The following is an 18,757-nucleotide window of genomic DNA, read 5'->3' on the forward strand; positions in this document are numbered from 1 at the left end:
AGTCACCCTTATATTAGTCACGCTCAATCGCTCTCTGTTGTTGAGAGTTTCCAAAAATTGCACCGTGGTCTGAACTCGCGGTTCAGGTGGTGCGTATGTGTTGATATGGTGTCAGCAGGGAAGCTCTCACTACGCGTTCATTGAGTTTCCCAAACCACCCCATGACAAGGAAAGTCATGTTCTCTTCCCCGGAAGCGCTGATAGTAAGATCTACACAGTGGCTACACTCACGGTTCACAATCAGGTCAACGCTTCAGCGCACAGGACCGCAGTTCACACTGTTAGCTCACATCACAGATACACCAGCAGCCTTTATTCGGCCTTTTTCTACCTTTTTAGAGCTGAAACCGCTGCTTTCTGTGTTACCCATAAGCCTTTGCGGCTCATATTCAAATACTGTGCTGCTGCGGCGCTGTGGAGCTGCCGGCGCTGAAGGAGGAGTCACTGTGGATCAGTTTAACCGCCCGTGTGATGGTGTGTGTGTGTGTTTCAGGTGGTTTTACTGGGGATGGATATCCTGTCGGCTCTGGTGAGCCGGCTGCAGGAGAGATTCAGGACACAGGTTGGAACTGGTGAGCCTCTCCTCGTTATTTACTGCACACATAATAACAGTACAACAACATGAGCTTCAGCTTACTTTTAAAAAATGACTTTAACCTGTTTTTGTTAGTTTTAGATAGATGTATTTATACTAAAATAAGACTTTAAAAAAAAAAAAAAATCTGTTATTTTCTTAAATATTTAGAAATGTTACAAAATGTATATAAATATGTATTTTTTACATTTTTCCCAAATTAAAAATATTTAATTTACATTTTGATGCACCTTGAGTGTCTTTTATTTTATGTTTTCATTGCAAATCTCTACATGTGCGTATTAAATGTAATTTATATTATTATTTAAGGTTAATGTTACTTTATTGTTTTTCATAGGAGGAAATGGCTGGAATGATAGTTACATATACTAAAATATCAAACACTGCAATTATAAAAAACACACTTAAAAATGAAAGAACTGTGTTTTCTTACATTTACACGATGGTGTGTGATAGAAGGACACCAGCAAGAGGGTTTATAAAGTGATAGTGAGACCTGTTAGAGAGAAAAGAGCCTGCTACTCACATTAAACACACAACAGTTTGAATCAGTAAAAGAGAAAACACTGCAAACAGTTAAAAACAGTTTACAGGAACCAGCTTCTCAGACTGACTGTTAGAGCCAAATGTGTGACCTTATTTCTAGTAGAGGGGTTTGTGTCCATCATCATGTCTTCTCCTGTGTTTAACTGGTTCTTTTGTAGTTTTAGTATTTAAAGGCTGAGCATCATGAACACGTGTCATGTTTGTCTAATTGTGTCTTTCTGAATACAGACTATTTTTTAAAGGCTTTGAGTTCAGCAGAATTAGTTTTTAACTAGTTTTCTCACACATCGTGCTCACCTCTACAAAAATTATTTGAAACTTTAAGCCAAACTCTGTGATACAGTGTGGCCAAACACGCGTTTTATGTTATTTTTGAAGTGTTGTGAGGAAGTACTTTTGATTTCAAATGTATTTATTTGTCTGCATTAGACAGTTCCTCCCATTCCTCACTGTTACTATGATAAAACCACCGATACAGGAAGGATTTCATTCATGTGGCTCACAGATTTTAATCCCATTTTACTCTGTGCTCCTCTTATTTAAACTTTAATAATCCTCCGTAGACTTAATGTTTATATCACAGCCATTATTTTCAGTCTTTCACTTAACTTACTGTCTGTGCTTGTATGGAAGTAATGGAAGTCATCTCTATAATCAGATGACACGAGTGCAGCAATAAGAAAATTGATTCAGTTCTCAGAGTTCACACCCCACAGTTTCAGCTTCAACAGATGATTTTATTTTCCTGACCAAAGCTTAGATTCTCTCTATATTTCTCCTAGTTTGAGAAACACTGCGTTAATATCCAAACATGGAGGTTTTTGCTTTCTTTGTGATATCACTGCAGGCTGTAAACACCAACTCTCGCTTCCTGTTTCAGTCCTGCCCAGTCTTATCGATCGACTGGGAGACGCCAAGGATCAAGTCCGAGAGCAGGACCAGGCACTTCTGCTGAAGATCATGGACCAGGCTGCAAACCCACAGGTACACTCACTCTTCATCTTATCTCCTTTTTCACACCTTTGGTCACAGGAGATCCACCTTAGCAGAAATATGTTCAATTACCATCAACATTTGTTGAATTTAAGTGCATCTCGGGAGCTGATATTTCATTCAAACAACTGTTTTGCACGATATAATAACCTCATGGTGGTGCTGACCTATAACATCTGGTGTCATAACTCTGCAAACTACAGGGAAAAAAGACGGCACAGGAGAAATTTTGCCATCAGGCATTTAAATTCAAATTTAAACTCACAGAAAAGTAAATTAGTCTAACACTCACATTTCCACCTGCATGTTTGGATTTATCCACCACTGTGTCGTCCTCCAACAGAGCGTCACCATAACGTTACAGGTGACATGTTAATGTCTCTCTGTCTTCTCCCTGTGTTCAGTATGTGTGGGAGCGAATGATGGGAGGATTCAAGCACAAGAACAACAGGACCAGAGAGGGACTCTGCCTGTGTCTCATCTCAACTTTAAACGTGTAAGTTATTAATATTATTGAAAGCAGTAACTGATTTATAATGTAACAGCAGGTTTGGCGCTTATATTTGGGACTCTGTTAACTCTTTGTTTGTTTATTTAGCTCTAAAGTTTCAGGAAATATTCAGAGAGGTTTATCACAGCTTCAGATATAAAACTGTCACATCTGATTTTTATTTCAAAAGTTCAAACCTAAAACTGGTTCATGGGATAAAAGAAAAGCTGCAAACCTTCACGTGCGAGAAGCTAGAGACGCTTTTGTTGTTTTTGCTTTTAAAAAACGCAGAAATGAGTGTGTGGGTGATTTTCAAAATAAAAGAGCACAAACTGGAAGTTTTATTCATAGTAAAGGAAGCGTACTGATGATGTCATGTGTCTTTGAGCTCACCTCCAGTTTTACTTGACTTTAGTCAGTTTTGTGTTTTGATCTTTCAGGTTTGGCTCTCAGAGTCTGACGCTCAGTAAAATCGTTCCTCACATCTGCAGCCTCCTCGGAGACCCCACCAGCCAGGTACAATGCCTGCTCACTCACACGGTCACACACACACACACACACACACACACACACACACACACGCTAGATGAATTACTTTAAAAAGACAGAAAATATATTAAAATGTGCAATAATTCAGCAGTGAATCAGTGAAAAGAATAATGCTGTCTTAAAAAGACAAGCTGCTACTTAATAAAGTAAGGCTGAGGATGTTTTAGGTTGAAAGATTTCTGCTGCTTCCAGCCGTTGTGTGAAAACTTAAAACCCCCTCACCAGTCATCATTTTACTGCTAAACTCTGGCTCATCTAGCAGAGATTAGCAGGCCTGAGGGGCTGTAGTGGTTCATATGCAGTCAGTATCTGAGACTTACATACTGGAGTGCTTCAGAAACAAGTGAAAGGACTTAACACTCAGGACAGCAGCTGAGCGGCAGTCGTGTGATGGCTTTAAACAGCTGTACTGTGCAGGTCAGCCAACTTCCTCCACATCCAGCTGGAGAACAGTTTCTTTAATCTGCAGTAATCTTGGTGTTTGACTGCCCTCTGCTGGTGGAGTTCAAACATTACACTACACCAGACCTGCTTTAGCTGATGTCAGACCCACACCGCTGTACAGGGATGAAGTCTGTGATCCTCCAGCTCTGCATCAGGATCCTCAGCTATCATCTGTCTGCTCCCCTCTCTGTTTGCTGTTTACTGATTGGTTCGTCATCGCCGGAATCGCACTTCCTCCTCAGGACAGGAAGCCGTGCCCATGAACTTCCCTTTCCAAAGCCAAACACACTCACGCATGCTCAGTGAGGCCTTCAGCTACCCTTATCAGATTTTAAAGTCTATAGTCTTTGTTTGATTTCATCACTAATCAGTTGCAGAGAGAAAAAAGTCACAGCTTTGAACACAGTTCAGATGTTTAGTTTAAAGTCGGTGTGTATTTATTGTTGCTTTTAGTCTGCATCTAGACGAAAACAAAGAGAACGATTTAAACCGGTGTAACGTAGAGCTTCTTTCAAAATAAGAGTGAGAACATCAATGTGGACACGTCACTGTAAATGCTGATACACACACAGATGGATTTGCACCAGGACACAAAGTAAAGAAAGAAAGACACCTGGAGCGTTAAACATGTCATCACAGTCATGTGTTTTTCTGCTGTGACAGCAGCCAAAGAGCATCATGGGAGATGATTTTAATTGTTTTTAAAGTGTCGACCACATATTCAGGATGATTTAAAACAAGCAATCTCTTTGTGTTCAAGTAATGTGTTTACCTGTCGGCCCACAGGTGCGTGATGGCGCCATGAACTGCCTGGTGGAGATCTACCGGCACGTCGGAGAGCGAGTGCGGATCGACCTGGGAAAGAAGGGCCTGCCTCAGTCACGGTGCGTTCAAAGCTCCCTGTAAATCTCATCATGTGAAGGGCTCTGTGGTACTGCTGGTGGTGCACACTCACATTACTCAGTTACATGTAGAAAAGTGACAGCCTTTTGAATAACTGTTCTTCACATTAGAAGGAAAGGCATTCACAGCCCTTTAAAAACACTGTTTCTGATTAGTTTTTTATTGATTGATTGGTTATTTAATCTAGAAAATATTAGAAAATCTATGAAGCCTCATTGATCAGCAGAGTGTCCTGTTACGCCAGAGTTTCACTTACATGTGTTTTATGTCAGTAATGAGATAGAGCTATAGAGGAAGAGTGGCTGTCTGCTGGAAGTTACAGCTGTTAATGAAAAACCTCAACAAGCAAAGTGAATTAGTGAAAACTCAGAGGAGGGAATGCTTCATCTCAGGCTCCTGTGGTTAGATGTTTGGGTTTTTCACTGCTTAGATTGGCAGTGATGGTCTTATTAATTAACTGACTTTTAACTTCAGCTTTAATCTGATGATCAGTGTCTGATTAAATGGCAGATAATTAAGTTATTAATTGAATAATCAGGAAATAGTTTTCATTTTAATCACACAAACAGTAACTGACTGTTATCAATAAAGCTCGTCCTTTGAGTGATGGGTGCTTCCTCCTCCATCAGGTCAGCAGATGTGACAGTGACATTGTGGTTCTTGGTGTTTGTTCTAATAATATCTGCCGTCGTCTGTGTATTTTTGGAGGCTGTAGACTCTGTGCTGTTACTTTGGCCTATTTAAACACTCTCCCAGGAGCCTGAAATGAGCCAGTTTTCTGTTTTTCAGAGGACACTCTGCACGCTTGAAGCCAGCAAGGCCTCTTTTTTTTTTTTTAACTTGGTGCTTTCCTGACATCATAACACCAGCTGCTTCTGACTGTCTGCTCCGTCTCTGTGTGCAGGCTGAACGTCATCTTCAGTAAGTTCGATGAAGTCCAGAGGTCGGGGAACATGGTCCTGTCACCTTTGTCGGGTAAGTCCTGCAGTGTTTGATGAGCTCAGTTTGGTTTATGGTGCCAGGGGCAGTTTTATGATGATGCTTCTGTTGTCATGGCAGCGTTAATTTGTTTATTTAATATTTTCTATTGTCGATTGTTGAAAGCAGCCTCAAGACACGCGACATGTGACCCTCCCAAACTGCACCAAATTTGTCTGTCCATGTCAGGGCTCTAGACTTACTTTTTTTTTTAGGAGCACCAGCACAAAAGTTAGGTGCACCCAAATTTTTCAACCGCATTTGAACCCCACTGCTTTACATGTTCACTTTTTATTTTATTTTTTTAATTGCTGTCCATACAGACAATATTGATCTTGTCTTTATTTGGAGCACATTTCTACAAGAAAGAGAAGTTACTCAAAAAGTGCTTGTGCTTAAAGTACAATATTGTAGACAATGTTAAACTTAATCATCATCTCGGCCTCCTCTGACGACCTGTTTGCTGCTGCCTGCTGCTGAAAGGCAGTGGGGAGAGGGGACACATAGGCAGTGCATTTATCGCTTCATATAATGTGTTTTCTGGATACACTGTGCTTTTTCAGCCTTCAGAGGTTGATGGGTCAGGCCTTAACTTAACAAAAAATTTATCAATAGGTCTTTTCATCTTTTCTCATTACCCACAGCTACATCCACTTATGTCAGGCCTAGGCTTCTCACTAGGGCTGGGTATCATCACTGGTTTCACTATAATCCATTCGATTCCGATTAATAAAGTCCCGATTCAATTCCATTCAATTTTGACTCAGACAGTCAGAAATACTATAATTCTGATCATTTATCAGTACTGACACTTGTGAGACTTTATCAGAGGTGTAAGCATCACACCACATGCCTTTGTGTCAAAGTAACTGAGGATAAAACACAGAAAAACATGAAGAATATTTTCCTGGCCTGGCTTTTTATAGCAGATAAGCTTAAAAATATTCTGCAGTAGAACAAAAACTGAAGAAAACCATGAGTGAACATATAAAGATGCTGCTGAAGTGAAGCAGAGCAAAGTTACAGAGGTTCTATTAGAGACACAGCTAAGCGGTTTGCAATTTGGCTTTATTTAAAAAAGTTTACGTTTCTGTGCTATTAAACAGCAGACATGAGACTTTCTTGTCAGAGGTCTTTTTTTGAAAAAAAAAAAAAAAAAGCCGACATCTCACTGATTCTGCTCTCATTTGCTGTTTTAGCTGTTTGGTTGTTTTTCAAATAGTTTTGTGAATTTTAAGATTCTGGCGTTTCTGGCAAAATACGTTTATATTTAAAAGTAGATTCAGGATTTAATGAATCGATATCGCTTTATTAAAGCTACTCACCTCTCTCTATCTGCCTGCACTTTCAAACATACACGTGTGTGGGACCAATCAGGCCAATCAGAGAGGTCCCGCCCCTGACTATCTCTCATTGGTTTAGACAACGATATGGGCATAATGTGTGTCTGTTGTTGACCACGCAGAGACTTTCAGACTTGGAGAGGATTCTTTTTTGTCGCACCATTGCGAAATGAAGTTGCATATGTGATCAAATTAAGTCGCACTCTAGAGCCCTGTATGTGCACACTTACTGAACTCCATGATAGCCTCATAAATAAATCCAGAAGCATCCGAGTTACTCCTGTTGATCACCAGCTGACTTGCACCCAGTTTATGGTTTATATGTACTGAGTGTGTCCATGGAAAGTCCTGAATGCTGTTTTTGGGTAGCAGGAAATATTTCCAGTGTTTTCCAGCGCTGCTGGGATGGGGAATTCATTTTTATAAGTCAAAGATAATCTCTGTGTTGTGGTTTCATCTGTGTTTATGCACAAAATCAATCAGTCAGGGAGAAAACTACAAACAGGGCTGTCACTTTGTCCTCTCACACTATACTCAGCTGGTGCTTCTCATTCCTCTCGTGTTTTGGGGACTTCCTTACCTGGATGATTGAGATGTTATCGAGATGTTTTCACAGATTTAGCTTCCTGGGCGATGTTTTTTAAAAAGTATAATACAGAGTTAACAAAGAGTTCATATCAAGTTACAAAGTTGCAAAACTGAGGAAAACTGAAGCCTGATGGTTTCTGCTGTGAGCGAGCAGGATATTATCCACACAGTTTATGTTTTCACATCCAGAGATAAAGAACATCCGAATCTAGGGTTGGACCATTAATCAGAGGTTAATCTTAATCATAATCTTGGCTTTCAGTGATTATGAAAGCATGATAATGGAGATAAAACTGGAGATAAAACAGTTTCTCTTTTGTCTGTTCTTTTTCCCTACAAAGCTCTGAGTTTGTCTTGTGTTTCAGTGCAGAAAACAGGAAACCTTGTTAGACATATCAGTAGAAAACAGCTGCAGTTCTCTGTCTTCAAGTAAAATGATACTGATACACTTTGAGTGTCCTTTGATCAGAAAAAAGAAAAAAAAGACCAACATTTATGAATTTCTTGAAAGGAACAAATCATGAAGACGTGTTTGGACTGGTTTGGTGATGAATAGATGGAAAGATTTTGGTGAACAAGATCTGCTTAGAGGAAGTAAGATGTTTATGTAAGTTAACCTGTGAAGGATTATTAACTGGTAGAGCTGCCTTCGTCTCCGATCTCTCTCCGGGTCCTTTTTGGTGATGCCTGACCAAAGTTTTGATTGGCTGGTCGGCTCTCCACTCATCTGTCCATCTGGACTCTGACGGCCAATAGCGAACAGTGGTCGCCCTTTCAAAGTGGGCTTTTTCTGAAACACTCGCTAGCCAGACGCCTGACTCAATAACGGATGGTCCTGTGTGCATACCCATTTCTTCTGTTTGTTTATTTATTGGTTTCTCTTTTCACTTTCACATAACAAACACTTGGTGTTTGGTAAGTTAATAAGTAATGATGCTAAATAATCAAGATTACAGTTAATAACTAAGATAACTGTGATTTCTTTGTACTGCAGATGAGACCATCTGTCTCATTTCTATAATGTTGACTGCGTCATAAAGGCCTGAGGAGCTTTAAGAAATCAGAGATGTGGCTCAGATGTCTGAAACACACACAGGCCCAGTAATGTGTGACACCATTAATGCTCTTTTCAATAGTTTCTGCTCAGTTATAAGAAGTTTCTGCTTCATAAGGAGGAACTGAGGGGAAAGACTTTCCCACTGAAGAAGGTGTTCGCTTTTTAAGGTAGCACACAAAGTTCCTTACACATGTTTTACAGCAAACATGCAATTATATCCGGGGATGTCCTGGCATGGAAGCATGTTTGAATTTTGTAATTTTCACTTTCTGATAATATTTTGCTCATAAAAATAAGTTCATACAAAAATTAAAAACCCACATATCAATTCTGTGGCCCATTAAAAAGATTTAATTTGCTAATTGGATTTATTCCTCTCTTTGTCTCTGTTGGTCCTGTGGGATTCAGATGGAGGCTGTAAATCTAAAAGTGAGAGAAAGTACACGTTGTACTCATCAGTGAGTCTCAGTGTTTCTGCTGGGAAGCCCTCTCCATGGTGTAAAGCTGTGCGTGCTGTCTTTCAGTGAGAAGGAAACCCGAGTGCCTTCTTTGTTCCTGTGGACTGAAATGAGCAGATTTCAGTCACTTTGCTGCAGGAAACGTGACCCTGCAGAACACAGACGGGACAGTTTACACAGTGAAAAGCAGCTACTTATGTTTAGTGCTATGGCTGTGTGGCAGGACAGGGAAAACTGCTGAGCAGTCATTAAAGAGGATGAATATTGTTTCTGAGCAGGTGTGTTTTGTTTGTCTCTGTGTGATCTGTGCACAGAGGTTATGGTTAGCAGACCGGAGCGAGTCACATTAAACTGGTTTGATGGTCTCATGAACTCGTTACCTCGCTCCATCTCTGGTCACATGGGTCAGCTTTCATCTCAGGAGGTGCTCAGCCTTGAAAAGAAAAGGCACAACCACCTTCCTTTAGGAAAGCCTGATGATCATTCATCCCAGGTTTTGTTGTTAATGAATATATCTGCCATATTTGAGGTCAAACATGTCCCAAGATGTTTCAGCGTTACTGTAACAGAAGGAAACGCGTATTTGTTATTCATGTAGAGGCCCACAAAACCCAGTGTTCACAGATGATTACATACAGAGAAAAAACAGCAGCTGACACACGTCATATTTATAAACCTTAAGTCTGCTCAGATTTAATCTTTAAGAAAAAGAAACTTCATCACACAGCACATTCATTTATCTAAGTGTATAAATATAATAAACTGAAGTGAAATAACCAGGTTTGTTTCAGGTAACAGGAACAGAAACACAAGAGATGAAACTCTGACTTTTCTACATCTTCACTAAATCTGACTCATTAAGAATCACTTTGTCTCTCTGGTTTTAGTAAACAGTTTATCCTGATTAATTTATAAGGTGACGTAAGCATGACTGCTAACTACACAGCACCTGTAATGAGTCCGTGTTACATTACCTGACAGAAATCTGTGTATTTTTCTGTTATTTTCTGACCATCCAATGAACATAAATGGGCATTATGCACGAGTAAATGAAATCTAGTACCACACTGACCCCTGGATCCAGAAGGATCTCTGGATCTGGATTAGATTGTGATATCTTCCTGAGAACTTCAAGACAAAAGCAGACGGTTTTTCTTATTTCAGTGTGATTTGTTTTTGCAAAGCTCTTATGGAAAATTTTCAGTTTGCTGATGTCTCACAGGGCAGTGTTGTAATGGATCCTTCCAAAAACTACTGGACTCTGAGCTGCACTTCAAAGATTGATCACTTTAAACCGCACTGAGCTCTGATCAAATTCCCCCGCAGATCTGTTCTGATTACTGAGTAATCCTGCTGGCAAGCAGACAAGCTGGACTGATGACATTGGCTGCTCTTCAGAAGTGATGATGTCACATTTAAAAGCTGACTGAACAGCTAATGACTAAACGAGTCCTGACATTGATAAAGACTCACTCCTGTGTGTAGTGCTGGGCCCTGTCTGTCAGCTGAACTGATACGGAGGACTTATTTCACTTTCCTCAGACACGCGGCCTGATTGTTGATGAAGACTGGTGAAGATTACAGAGCGGCCAGCCTATTAATATCTATTTCAGGGAAAGGTGTCACTTAAAAAAAACTAATTAGGAAGGTTTTTGTGTTCATCAGTGTGTTTCAGCCGCACAGCAGAGGAGCAGGAAACTTCATACTGACCTGGAAAACAGGGACGGGAGTCACAGAGAGCAGAGAAGTGGACCAGAGTGACAGGCAGGAAAAGAAAGGAATAATAAAACAAAGTGGGAGTCAGTCACAAAGAAGAAGTGCCTTTACTCTCAGAGCCCAGGGCTCTTATTTTGTAAGAGCAGTGTCAGCTGTCGTCCCTACAGTCACAAGACTGGGTTGGAGGGGAAGGGAGGAGGCAGGCAGCAGTGCGTTAGCTCGGAGTGGCTGACAGGACGCTAGCATTTGTCCTCCTGCAGATCCACAGGGGACGGTGTCGCCTCTGCAAGCAGACTGCCGTTTGCAGGTAAATAACAAGTCGGAGCATTTTTCTGTGAAACCTACAGGCCTGCTGTAACCGTCTGCAGAGTTCAGGGAGGACATCTGATCTGAGCTGCATGTTTGTCTTCATGTGAGAGCTGATTAACGAAACGACTTTTTCTGTAATCCTTCATAATTACATCATAATTAGGATCCGAATGCCACAAGTAGCTGAAGCGCGCTGATGTGTGTAATCCTGCTGCTCTGCTCCTGCTGAAGCATTTCACTCGTTCCCAGTATCCTGGGAGAAATGACTGCTTTAATTTGAGGAAAACTGCTGCTTTCTGCCTCTGTTCTGCTTGTTGTTGAAGTACTCGCGTTTCTCAAAGGAAGATTACCTGTTAAGTCAGGCTTGAACCTGATTTGAAACAAGTTCTGTTTCTTAAAGGAGGCTTAAAGAAGTCATAAAAGCAGATAAATAGGAGGTAAAGTGTTAGTGGTTTAAAAACTGACATCAACCAGATCTCATTGCTTCTCTGATCACTTTGCTCTCCTGTACATTAGAGCTGTTATAAATCAGAGACAGAGCTCGAGGCAAGTCCATTTAAACCCTTATGAATGAATAATTGATTTATGGCTGTATTCTTAAAGCAGCCATAACACAGTGAAGGGATGTTAACATTGATCCTGAGCATGTGATCTCATTACATAGTTTTACCGAAGCCCCGCAGCTCACACAGTGCGCATAAATAACCTTCTGCACGTCAGATCGTCATATCTGCGGTCGGGACGAACGCTTTCATTTTCCTGCTCTGGGATTTTTTTTGGTTTCATGTGTTATCTCTGACCTCGCTGCGTGACGCAGGAGGTCCCGCAGGTGGGAGGTGCTGACAGACGAGGCCAGGTACAGGCTGCCAGCAGGACTTGGGTTGCACAGTTGGAAAGCTCGTGAATAATGAAGGCCGTGCAGAGACAGAAAGGACACGGTGCAGCGCAGAGACTCCCCCGGCTGTTTGGAAAACAGAATAATAAAAGAACAAAGACCGAGGGCTCACAGCCTCTAACTCGCTGCTGGGTGCTGTAGTACTGACCTGATCGGTTAAGATCGGTTGTTATTTTAAAGGTTTGGGCCTTGACCTCTGACACCACAAACATTCAGAGGTGCAGGGATGCAGTTTTTCCAGACTTTAAAATTATCTGACTGGAGCTCTGAGGGTTTGTCCAACGACACAACAGGAACCGTCCTCTCCACAAAGACACAAGGACACCAGACAGGAAATGTTCACTCCCAACAGGAATCAAGACTGGCTGACCCTCAAAACCCGACACACAAACACCTACATAGCTGCGCATGTTCAGACCTTTCATAATAAAGAGGTTTCCAAGTATAACATTTGAATTCAGTTTGTTTAGTTAGAATCTGTTTGTTGCACACCCGCCTGAAAATGTGACTGAGTTCCTGCTAAAACAGGGGTCTAAACAGTGAAGCGTGATATGTAAAAAGGATGGGGACAGTAACTCAAAGCAGTTTAATCCCAAGAAACAGGAGAAAACGGAGGTAAAGAAACAGGCAGTTCTAACTTTCTGCTTCAGTAAACATGAATTAATCTGTTTGCAGATCAAACTGTGAGCTGGAAAAACTGAGCTTTGCTTAAGAAGCGCAGCATGAAGCAGACACTGCTGATGGCTGACAGCATGCAGGGGGCCTTTCAGGACTAGTTTAAAAATTTGATGATGTTTTAGTTTGTATTTATGCAAAAATATTAAAAATTGTTCACAAACTTTTCCCAGCACTTCTTGTCTCAGTTTGAGAGAATTAAAATGAAGATGGCAGAGGCCTCTTTGTGGTTCCTCAGCTTCATCCACAGACCAGCAGCAGTCTGAGCTGCAATATGAAGCAAAAATATTCAACCTTAACCTCTTCGACCTCTCAGATGTACAGATCTGCTGCTTTTCTTTGTGTTTTCAAGGTGAGACATGTTTTCTGACACGCTGTAACTCCACAGTGTGTTCTTGGCTGTAATCTGATGAGAAAACGTGACCGAAGCCTGAGATTTCTGTGGGAATGCTCCTCCCACTGTTGTTGCAGGTGAAAGGCAGGGAGGTGTTGAAGTGTTACCTTAAGCCTGTGGTTGCCTGATCATGTAATTGTTGGTTTTTTTTTTTATGCTGAAGCCTCCAAAGGCGGGGCGGGGGGTTAAAAAGGCTGATTTGATCCGTGCAGGAAGGGATAACCCGCTGTGAGTCTGTTCTCCCACGCTCCCCAGTCTCAGGTTTCTTCCCAGGTCTGTGATGTAACACCTCCCTTCGTAAACGCTTCACCTCCTCCCCGGTCATTTTGTGCATTTGCATCAGGGCGATCAGCTGTCAGACCCCATCAGTGTCCAAGCTCCCCGAAGACTGTGAGACGCTGCCAGGAGGGAAACTTGTGACCTGGCGTGGCGAGGAGGTGCATAGTTAGTCACAGTCTCCAGAGATCCAGCTCAGGGACTGTCAGCTGACTCTGTCAGTTAAAGATGTCACTCGCCCTAATAATACACACTTTAAGCCTTGATACACCTGAACAGGTGAATTAGAATAAATTCACCTCCTTTGCGATTGTTATGAAGGCTGAAATTTAACAGTTTAACATGGGAGTCTATGGGGGCTGACTCACTGTTGGAAATGAAAAACGTGGCTCTAAGTTGTAGTCTTAGCTTTCACTTCAGAAATGTTGTTGGTTCTAAGAAAGCAGCTCCGCCTCTGTTCTAAGCTTAAAAATACAAATACAGCTACACATATTTCATATGTATATGTAAGACCTGAACTCTTCCATGGCATGCATTTTTAATTTCTCTTTGCTATTTGGGCTGATTGGAACCTGATGAATGTAAAAACAAAGAATTACGTGATTTTTTTATTTTTTTTTACCTGATTTTTGTTTCTGAGAAAAATGAGATTCACATATGAGGATATTCACATTAAATTTCAAACAGTGGCAGTATAATGTCCTCGTAAGTGGATATCACGCCCTTGTAGAGCACAATTTAGTATTTTGGTCTAGACAACCCAAAATGTGATGTCCACATATGTGGACGCCAGGTCCTGGGACGCTAACAGAGATCTCTTTACTGAGAAAACACACCAGTGTTCATCCATCTAAACTGTCCTCCTGCTCTCAGTGGAGCAGTTTGCATTAAACCCTTGGGAGTCATCAGTCCGACTGATACTCTAGACCAGGGGTGGGCAAACTTTTTGATTGTTCTAACATTTGACAAAGGGGCCGGAACAGGAGTAGATAGATGGCATGCTTTGAAAACATCACCTCATTGGGGGAAAAATACACATCTTGGGATATGGAGAAAACATGTGCTTTAATTTCCAATGAAAATGAAGAAAAGCATTACAATAAAATCTCTGACTTCGAAATGAGCCTTTAAACACTGAAAATCAAATAAATGAATATTTTATTTTAAAGCACTGAAAGTTCTGTTATCCTTCAGGATATCACATCACTCTCCTCCTAACTCTTTTTTTTTTTTTCCAAAAACGGTAGGAGATGCAGATGTACTTGTCCTGTTCCTTTTATTCAATTTGTTTCCCCGGTGCCAAAAGTCAACAACGACCAGTGCAAGGACGAAACAGTTGCAGCAAGTCAGTCTGTGAAGCGTTATAGTTGATCTGCGCGCACTGTTCATTTTAACAACGTGCGTATCACGGAGAGACACACATTTTAATGGGAGCAGTGTTGTTGGTCTCCTTTTTTAGCCAGCGCATCAAAGTCTGGAGTTAGTTTTGTTGTGGCGATTCTCAGGATTGATCTGAGGTGTAGGTCTGTTAACTTGGATCTGTGGCTGGCTTTGTTCACACACGAAGGTAGAGCCGAACAAAGCCAACATCATCTGCGCTCTTCGCCTTAGATTTGGAAACGCGGCATCATTGAGTGAAGCATAGAAGTCATTTAGTTTCAGAGAGCTGAACTTCTCTTTTAAGGCAGGGTCAGACTGAAGGTCGATGAGTTCGAGCTGAAGCTCCTCTGGAGCTGTTTCGGGGTCTTGTGACAGAGGAAAGGCCACCAATTGAAGTGACTTGTCAATTTTATCGAAATCCAAAAACCGACGGCAGAATTCTCCGTGCAGTGCATCCAGTGACTCACTGTATTTCTTTACTTTTGCTCCGGCCTCTTTCAGCGTGGCTAGTGTAGGAAAATGAGTGAATGACTTGTTCAAAATCTGCCTGGAGAATAAAGCCAGCTTGGATTTGAAGGCTTTCACGTTTGTGTGCATGTCATGCACAAACTGCTCCTTCCCCTGCAGTTTCACATTGAGCTCATTCAAGTGTGAAAATACGTCTGTAGCAAACGCGAAGTCACACATCCAGCTCTTGTTGCTCAGCTCAGGAAATTCATCAGTCTTCCCCTGCCGCTCCAAAAACACGCCAATCTCCTCTTTGAGCTCCCACACTCGTTGAAACACTTTTCCCAAACTCAACCAGCGGACACGGGAGTGATAAAGCAGGTCCTGGTGATCCGCATCAGTTTCCTCCAGGAACGCAATGAACTGACGGTGCTGAAGTCCCCGTGCGCGTATGAAGTTGACAAGTTTCACCACAGGATTCACAACATGATTCAGCTGTAACACCGATTTACATAGAGATTCCTGGTGGAGGATGCAGTGGAGGAAAATCACATCCTGGTCAGAGTTTTCATCTTTCACTTTATTCTGGATTCTCCTCAGCAGGCCAACGTTTTTTCCCGTTAAATTTGGAGATCCATCTGTGGTGACGTTAACAAGCTTACTCCAGGGAAGCTTCATGTTTTCGATGGCAGCAGACACTCGTTCAAACAAGTCCTCTCCCCGTGTTTGTCCTTTCAGAGACTCCATTGTCAAAAACTCCTCCGTTATTTCAAAGGTTTCGTTGATTCCTCGGATAAAAATGAGGAGCTGAGCAGTGTCTTTGACATCGTTGCTTTCATCCAGTGCTAAAGAATAAAAAGTGAATGACTTCGCCTTTTTGTTTAATATGCTGGTGATATCTTCATCTATTAGTTCTACACGGCGAGTCACTGTCCGCCGTGATAAACTGATTTTCTCAAATTTGTCTTTGGTCTCCGGGCACAAAATACCTGCTGTCTCTACCATACATTCTTTTAAAAACTCGCCCTCTGACAGTGGTTTGCTGGCCTTTGCTATTTTGAATGAAAGCATAAAACTGGCCTTGGTACTTGACTCTTGAATGGCAGTTTGACGGTGAAAAAAACTTTGCTGAGCCTTCAAATTAGCTGCCAACTTCTCAGCAGCAGATTCCCGTTCTTTTGTTGAGAGCTTGCTAGCATAATTTGCGTGCTTTGTGGCAAAGTGACGGCTAATATTATACTCTTTAAAAACCGCCACAGTTTCTTGGCATATCAGGCAAACAGCAGATGATCGGTGTTCAGTGAAAAAATATTTAGTTGTCCACTCCTTTTTGAACACTCGACATTCTCTGTCCACTTTCCTTTTCTTGGGACCGCTCATCTTCATAGAGGGGCGGTAGGTCACAGGGTAAAGTGCAAACGTGGAGTAATAGGCCTACGCCGCTTCACCTCAACAAAGCCAATATATCTAGAGTGCGCCATCTAGTGAGGAAACATCAGAATTGCAGGGGAAATAAAACATTAACAAGGTTAATTTATTAAATTTTTTTCAAGTTTGGCGGGCCGGATCAAAACGTTTAACGGGCCGCACGTGGCCCCGGGCCGTAGTTCGCCCATGCCTGCTCTAGACACATCTCAGAGCTGCTCTGTGTGTAAAGAACTATGTGTTGGTGCTTTTTTTCATCCTGTGTCCATCCTCTGAGCGTTTCTGTTTACTCTGTTTAAACTCAAGATGGTGTTTCTTAAGCATACATTCAGGATGTGCATGTAGTGATACTGAGGGCTTATTGTTTTGCATCACTGTGAAAAAGCGTGAAGGGACAGATTTACTGGGCGACCGTGGCTCAGGGGGTTGGGAATCGCATCTGTAACCGGAAGGTCGCCAGTTCGATCCCTGGGCTCGCTGTCCTGGTCGTTGTGTCCTTGGGCAAGACACTTTACCTTACTTGCCTACTGGTGTTGGCCAGAGGGGCCGATGGCGCGATATGGCAGCCTCGCTTCTGTCAGTCTGCCCCAGGGCAGCTGTGGCTATAACTGTAGCTTGCCTCCACCAGTGTGTGGATGCGAGAGTGTGGCATTGTAAAGCGCTTTGGGTGCCTTGAAAAGTGCTATATAAATCCAATCCATTATTATTTATATGAATGAAGACTTGTTGAGGCAGTTCATTTATTTATAGGCCGCTGAGATTGTTAGATATTTCAAAAATGAAGCAAAAACACGACAACAGTGCAAGAAGAAGATAGAGTAAGAAATGTAGGAAATGATTCTTTAAACTGTTTTAAGTATTTGAAGAACTGATATTTTGTTATTTTTATTCTTGACCTTCTGCATGTCCGCGCTGTCTTCCTGTTTCCCTGCCCGTGTACTAGAAGAACGAGGATGTGAAAGGAAATGTGTTATGGCTCTAACTGTCAGCATTAAGTGTGGTAACTGTGCCATCTTGTGGAAGCAGAGCAGCTTTCTGACATATAATGTGAACGAGTATCTCCTTTGATCGGAAAACAGTTTAAACCAGACTGAGCAGTTTCTGCTGTCTGACCTTCAAGGTTATGCTGATGAATATAAATGAAGCTGACGGTGACAGCAGGGGGAGTGTCTGTGTGTTTTCTCCTGAGGGGTTAAAGGTGGAGGTGCTCTGCTTGCATTCAGAGGGTGCATTTAACAGTCAGGTCGGTCAGTATTGGTCTATGTATGATACGTTAGCTCAGAGATGAAGACCACAGCAGGTCAGGCTCTCCTCAGACATGATTATGAATGATTGTGATGCTTTGATGGCGTTACAGTTTGTGCAGTCAGGGCTCAAAGCATCATCCATGCAGACCAGCAGTGTTGGTTGGTTACTTAAAGAAAAACCAACTCTTACATCACTGTGATGGTGCTGGGTTAACTGGGTGCTTCTCGCAGCTTCAGATCGCACTGAGAGAACTTCAGAAGCAAACGTATTTTTCATAGTGTCTTTTATTTTGAAAAAAGACCAGATGCTCTCTGCCGTTCCTCTGTCTGACTTCCTGTCCTCCTCAGCAGCTCTCTGTGACAAACGGTCACAACAGAGAGCTGTGGAATCACGAGAGCTGTCATGAGTGGACAGGATCAGCTCTGTCAGTCACATCTGAGCAGGAATGTGAGGAGGATTTTCCCTTCTTGCCAAATGCTTGAACAAAATAGCGCAACACAACCTAAAAGAGGAATATGATATCACACAGATATGTGAAGTGAAACAAAACGGGCCTCTCAACAACAACATGTGAAGAATTTCTCTTTGTATTATTACTTCGTAATAGAAACCTGATGGTTTATCATTATTTCTATGCGCAGTTAATTTTAGGTCCACCTTTAATGCGACTTCATCAAAATTGATTTCACACTGATGGCCGAGTTCTAATCGCACATAAGTTTATTTGCTCCTCCTTCAGGCCTTCAGTCACGCTTTCTCAGATTAATCTGATCCTCATATTTCACTTTATGTCACAAGATTTCGTGTATAGTGGGTATAGTGTGGGATTTAAAAAGTAAAGCTATGCTGTACTACAGTTACGGTACTCAGCTCCTGTCAGAACACAAATATAATAATAAGTCAATTATAATATCAATAAATCTGTATAACCTAAAAACAGCGTTGGGTCTCGTCCAGATCAGATGACATACGCTAGAAACTGTTATTTTACACACAGACTCTGTGACATCACTCAGCCTCCTCCTGCTCCACCTCAGCGCTAACAGTG

The 18,757-nt window shown here is 41.8% G+C and overlaps 2 protein-coding genes and 1 non-coding gene across 3 annotated transcripts in view; 1 reads left to right on the forward strand and 2 right to left on the reverse strand.

Moving 5' to 3' along the window:
- The window catches only part of LOC146680815 (CLIP-associating protein 1-A-like), a 55,235-nt gene that overhangs the window by 5,188 nt on the left and 31,290 nt on the right, over window positions 1-18,757 (forward strand). The window contains exons 3-8 of the mRNA XM_085448910.1: window positions 494-572; window positions 2,022-2,125; window positions 2,539-2,630; window positions 3,065-3,140; window positions 4,404-4,501; window positions 5,425-5,495. Coding sequence (XP_085305036.1) covers window positions 494-572; window positions 2,022-2,125; window positions 2,539-2,630; window positions 3,065-3,140; window positions 4,404-4,501; window positions 5,425-5,495 — 520 coding nt within the window. The remainder of the gene's footprint in view (window positions 1-493; window positions 573-2,021; window positions 2,126-2,538; window positions 2,631-3,064; window positions 3,141-4,403; window positions 4,502-5,424; window positions 5,496-18,757) is intronic.
- LOC146680816 (U4atac minor spliceosomal RNA) lies at window positions 47-175 on the reverse strand. Its single transcript, XR_014918445.1, has one exon. It is a non-coding gene; the product is annotated as a U4atac minor spliceosomal RNA (small nuclear RNA).
- Window positions 14,677-16,606, reverse strand: LOC146680817 (general transcription factor II-I repeat domain-containing protein 2-like). The gene has a single exon (XM_085447382.1). It carries the CDS (start codon window positions 16,420-16,422, stop codon window positions 14,677-14,679), a length of 1,746 nt encoding a protein of 581 aa, XP_085303508.1. The 5' UTR covers window positions 16,423-16,606.

The sequence above is a fragment of the Copadichromis virginalis genome, linkage group LG23 (assembly GCF_057382275.1).
Source record: "Copadichromis virginalis isolate Kocher_CV1m ecotype Utaka linkage group LG23, C_Virginalis_male_GT1.1, whole genome shotgun sequence".
In the NCBI taxonomy this organism is placed as follows: Eukaryota; Metazoa; Chordata; class Actinopteri; order Cichliformes; family Cichlidae; genus Copadichromis; species Copadichromis virginalis.

What these genes read in the sequence shown, in the direction of transcription:
- LOC146680817 (XM_085447382.1), bottom strand. Translation starts at nt 16,422, where the DNA reads ATGAAGATGAGCGGTCCCAAGAAAAGGAAAGTGGACAGAGAATGTCGA.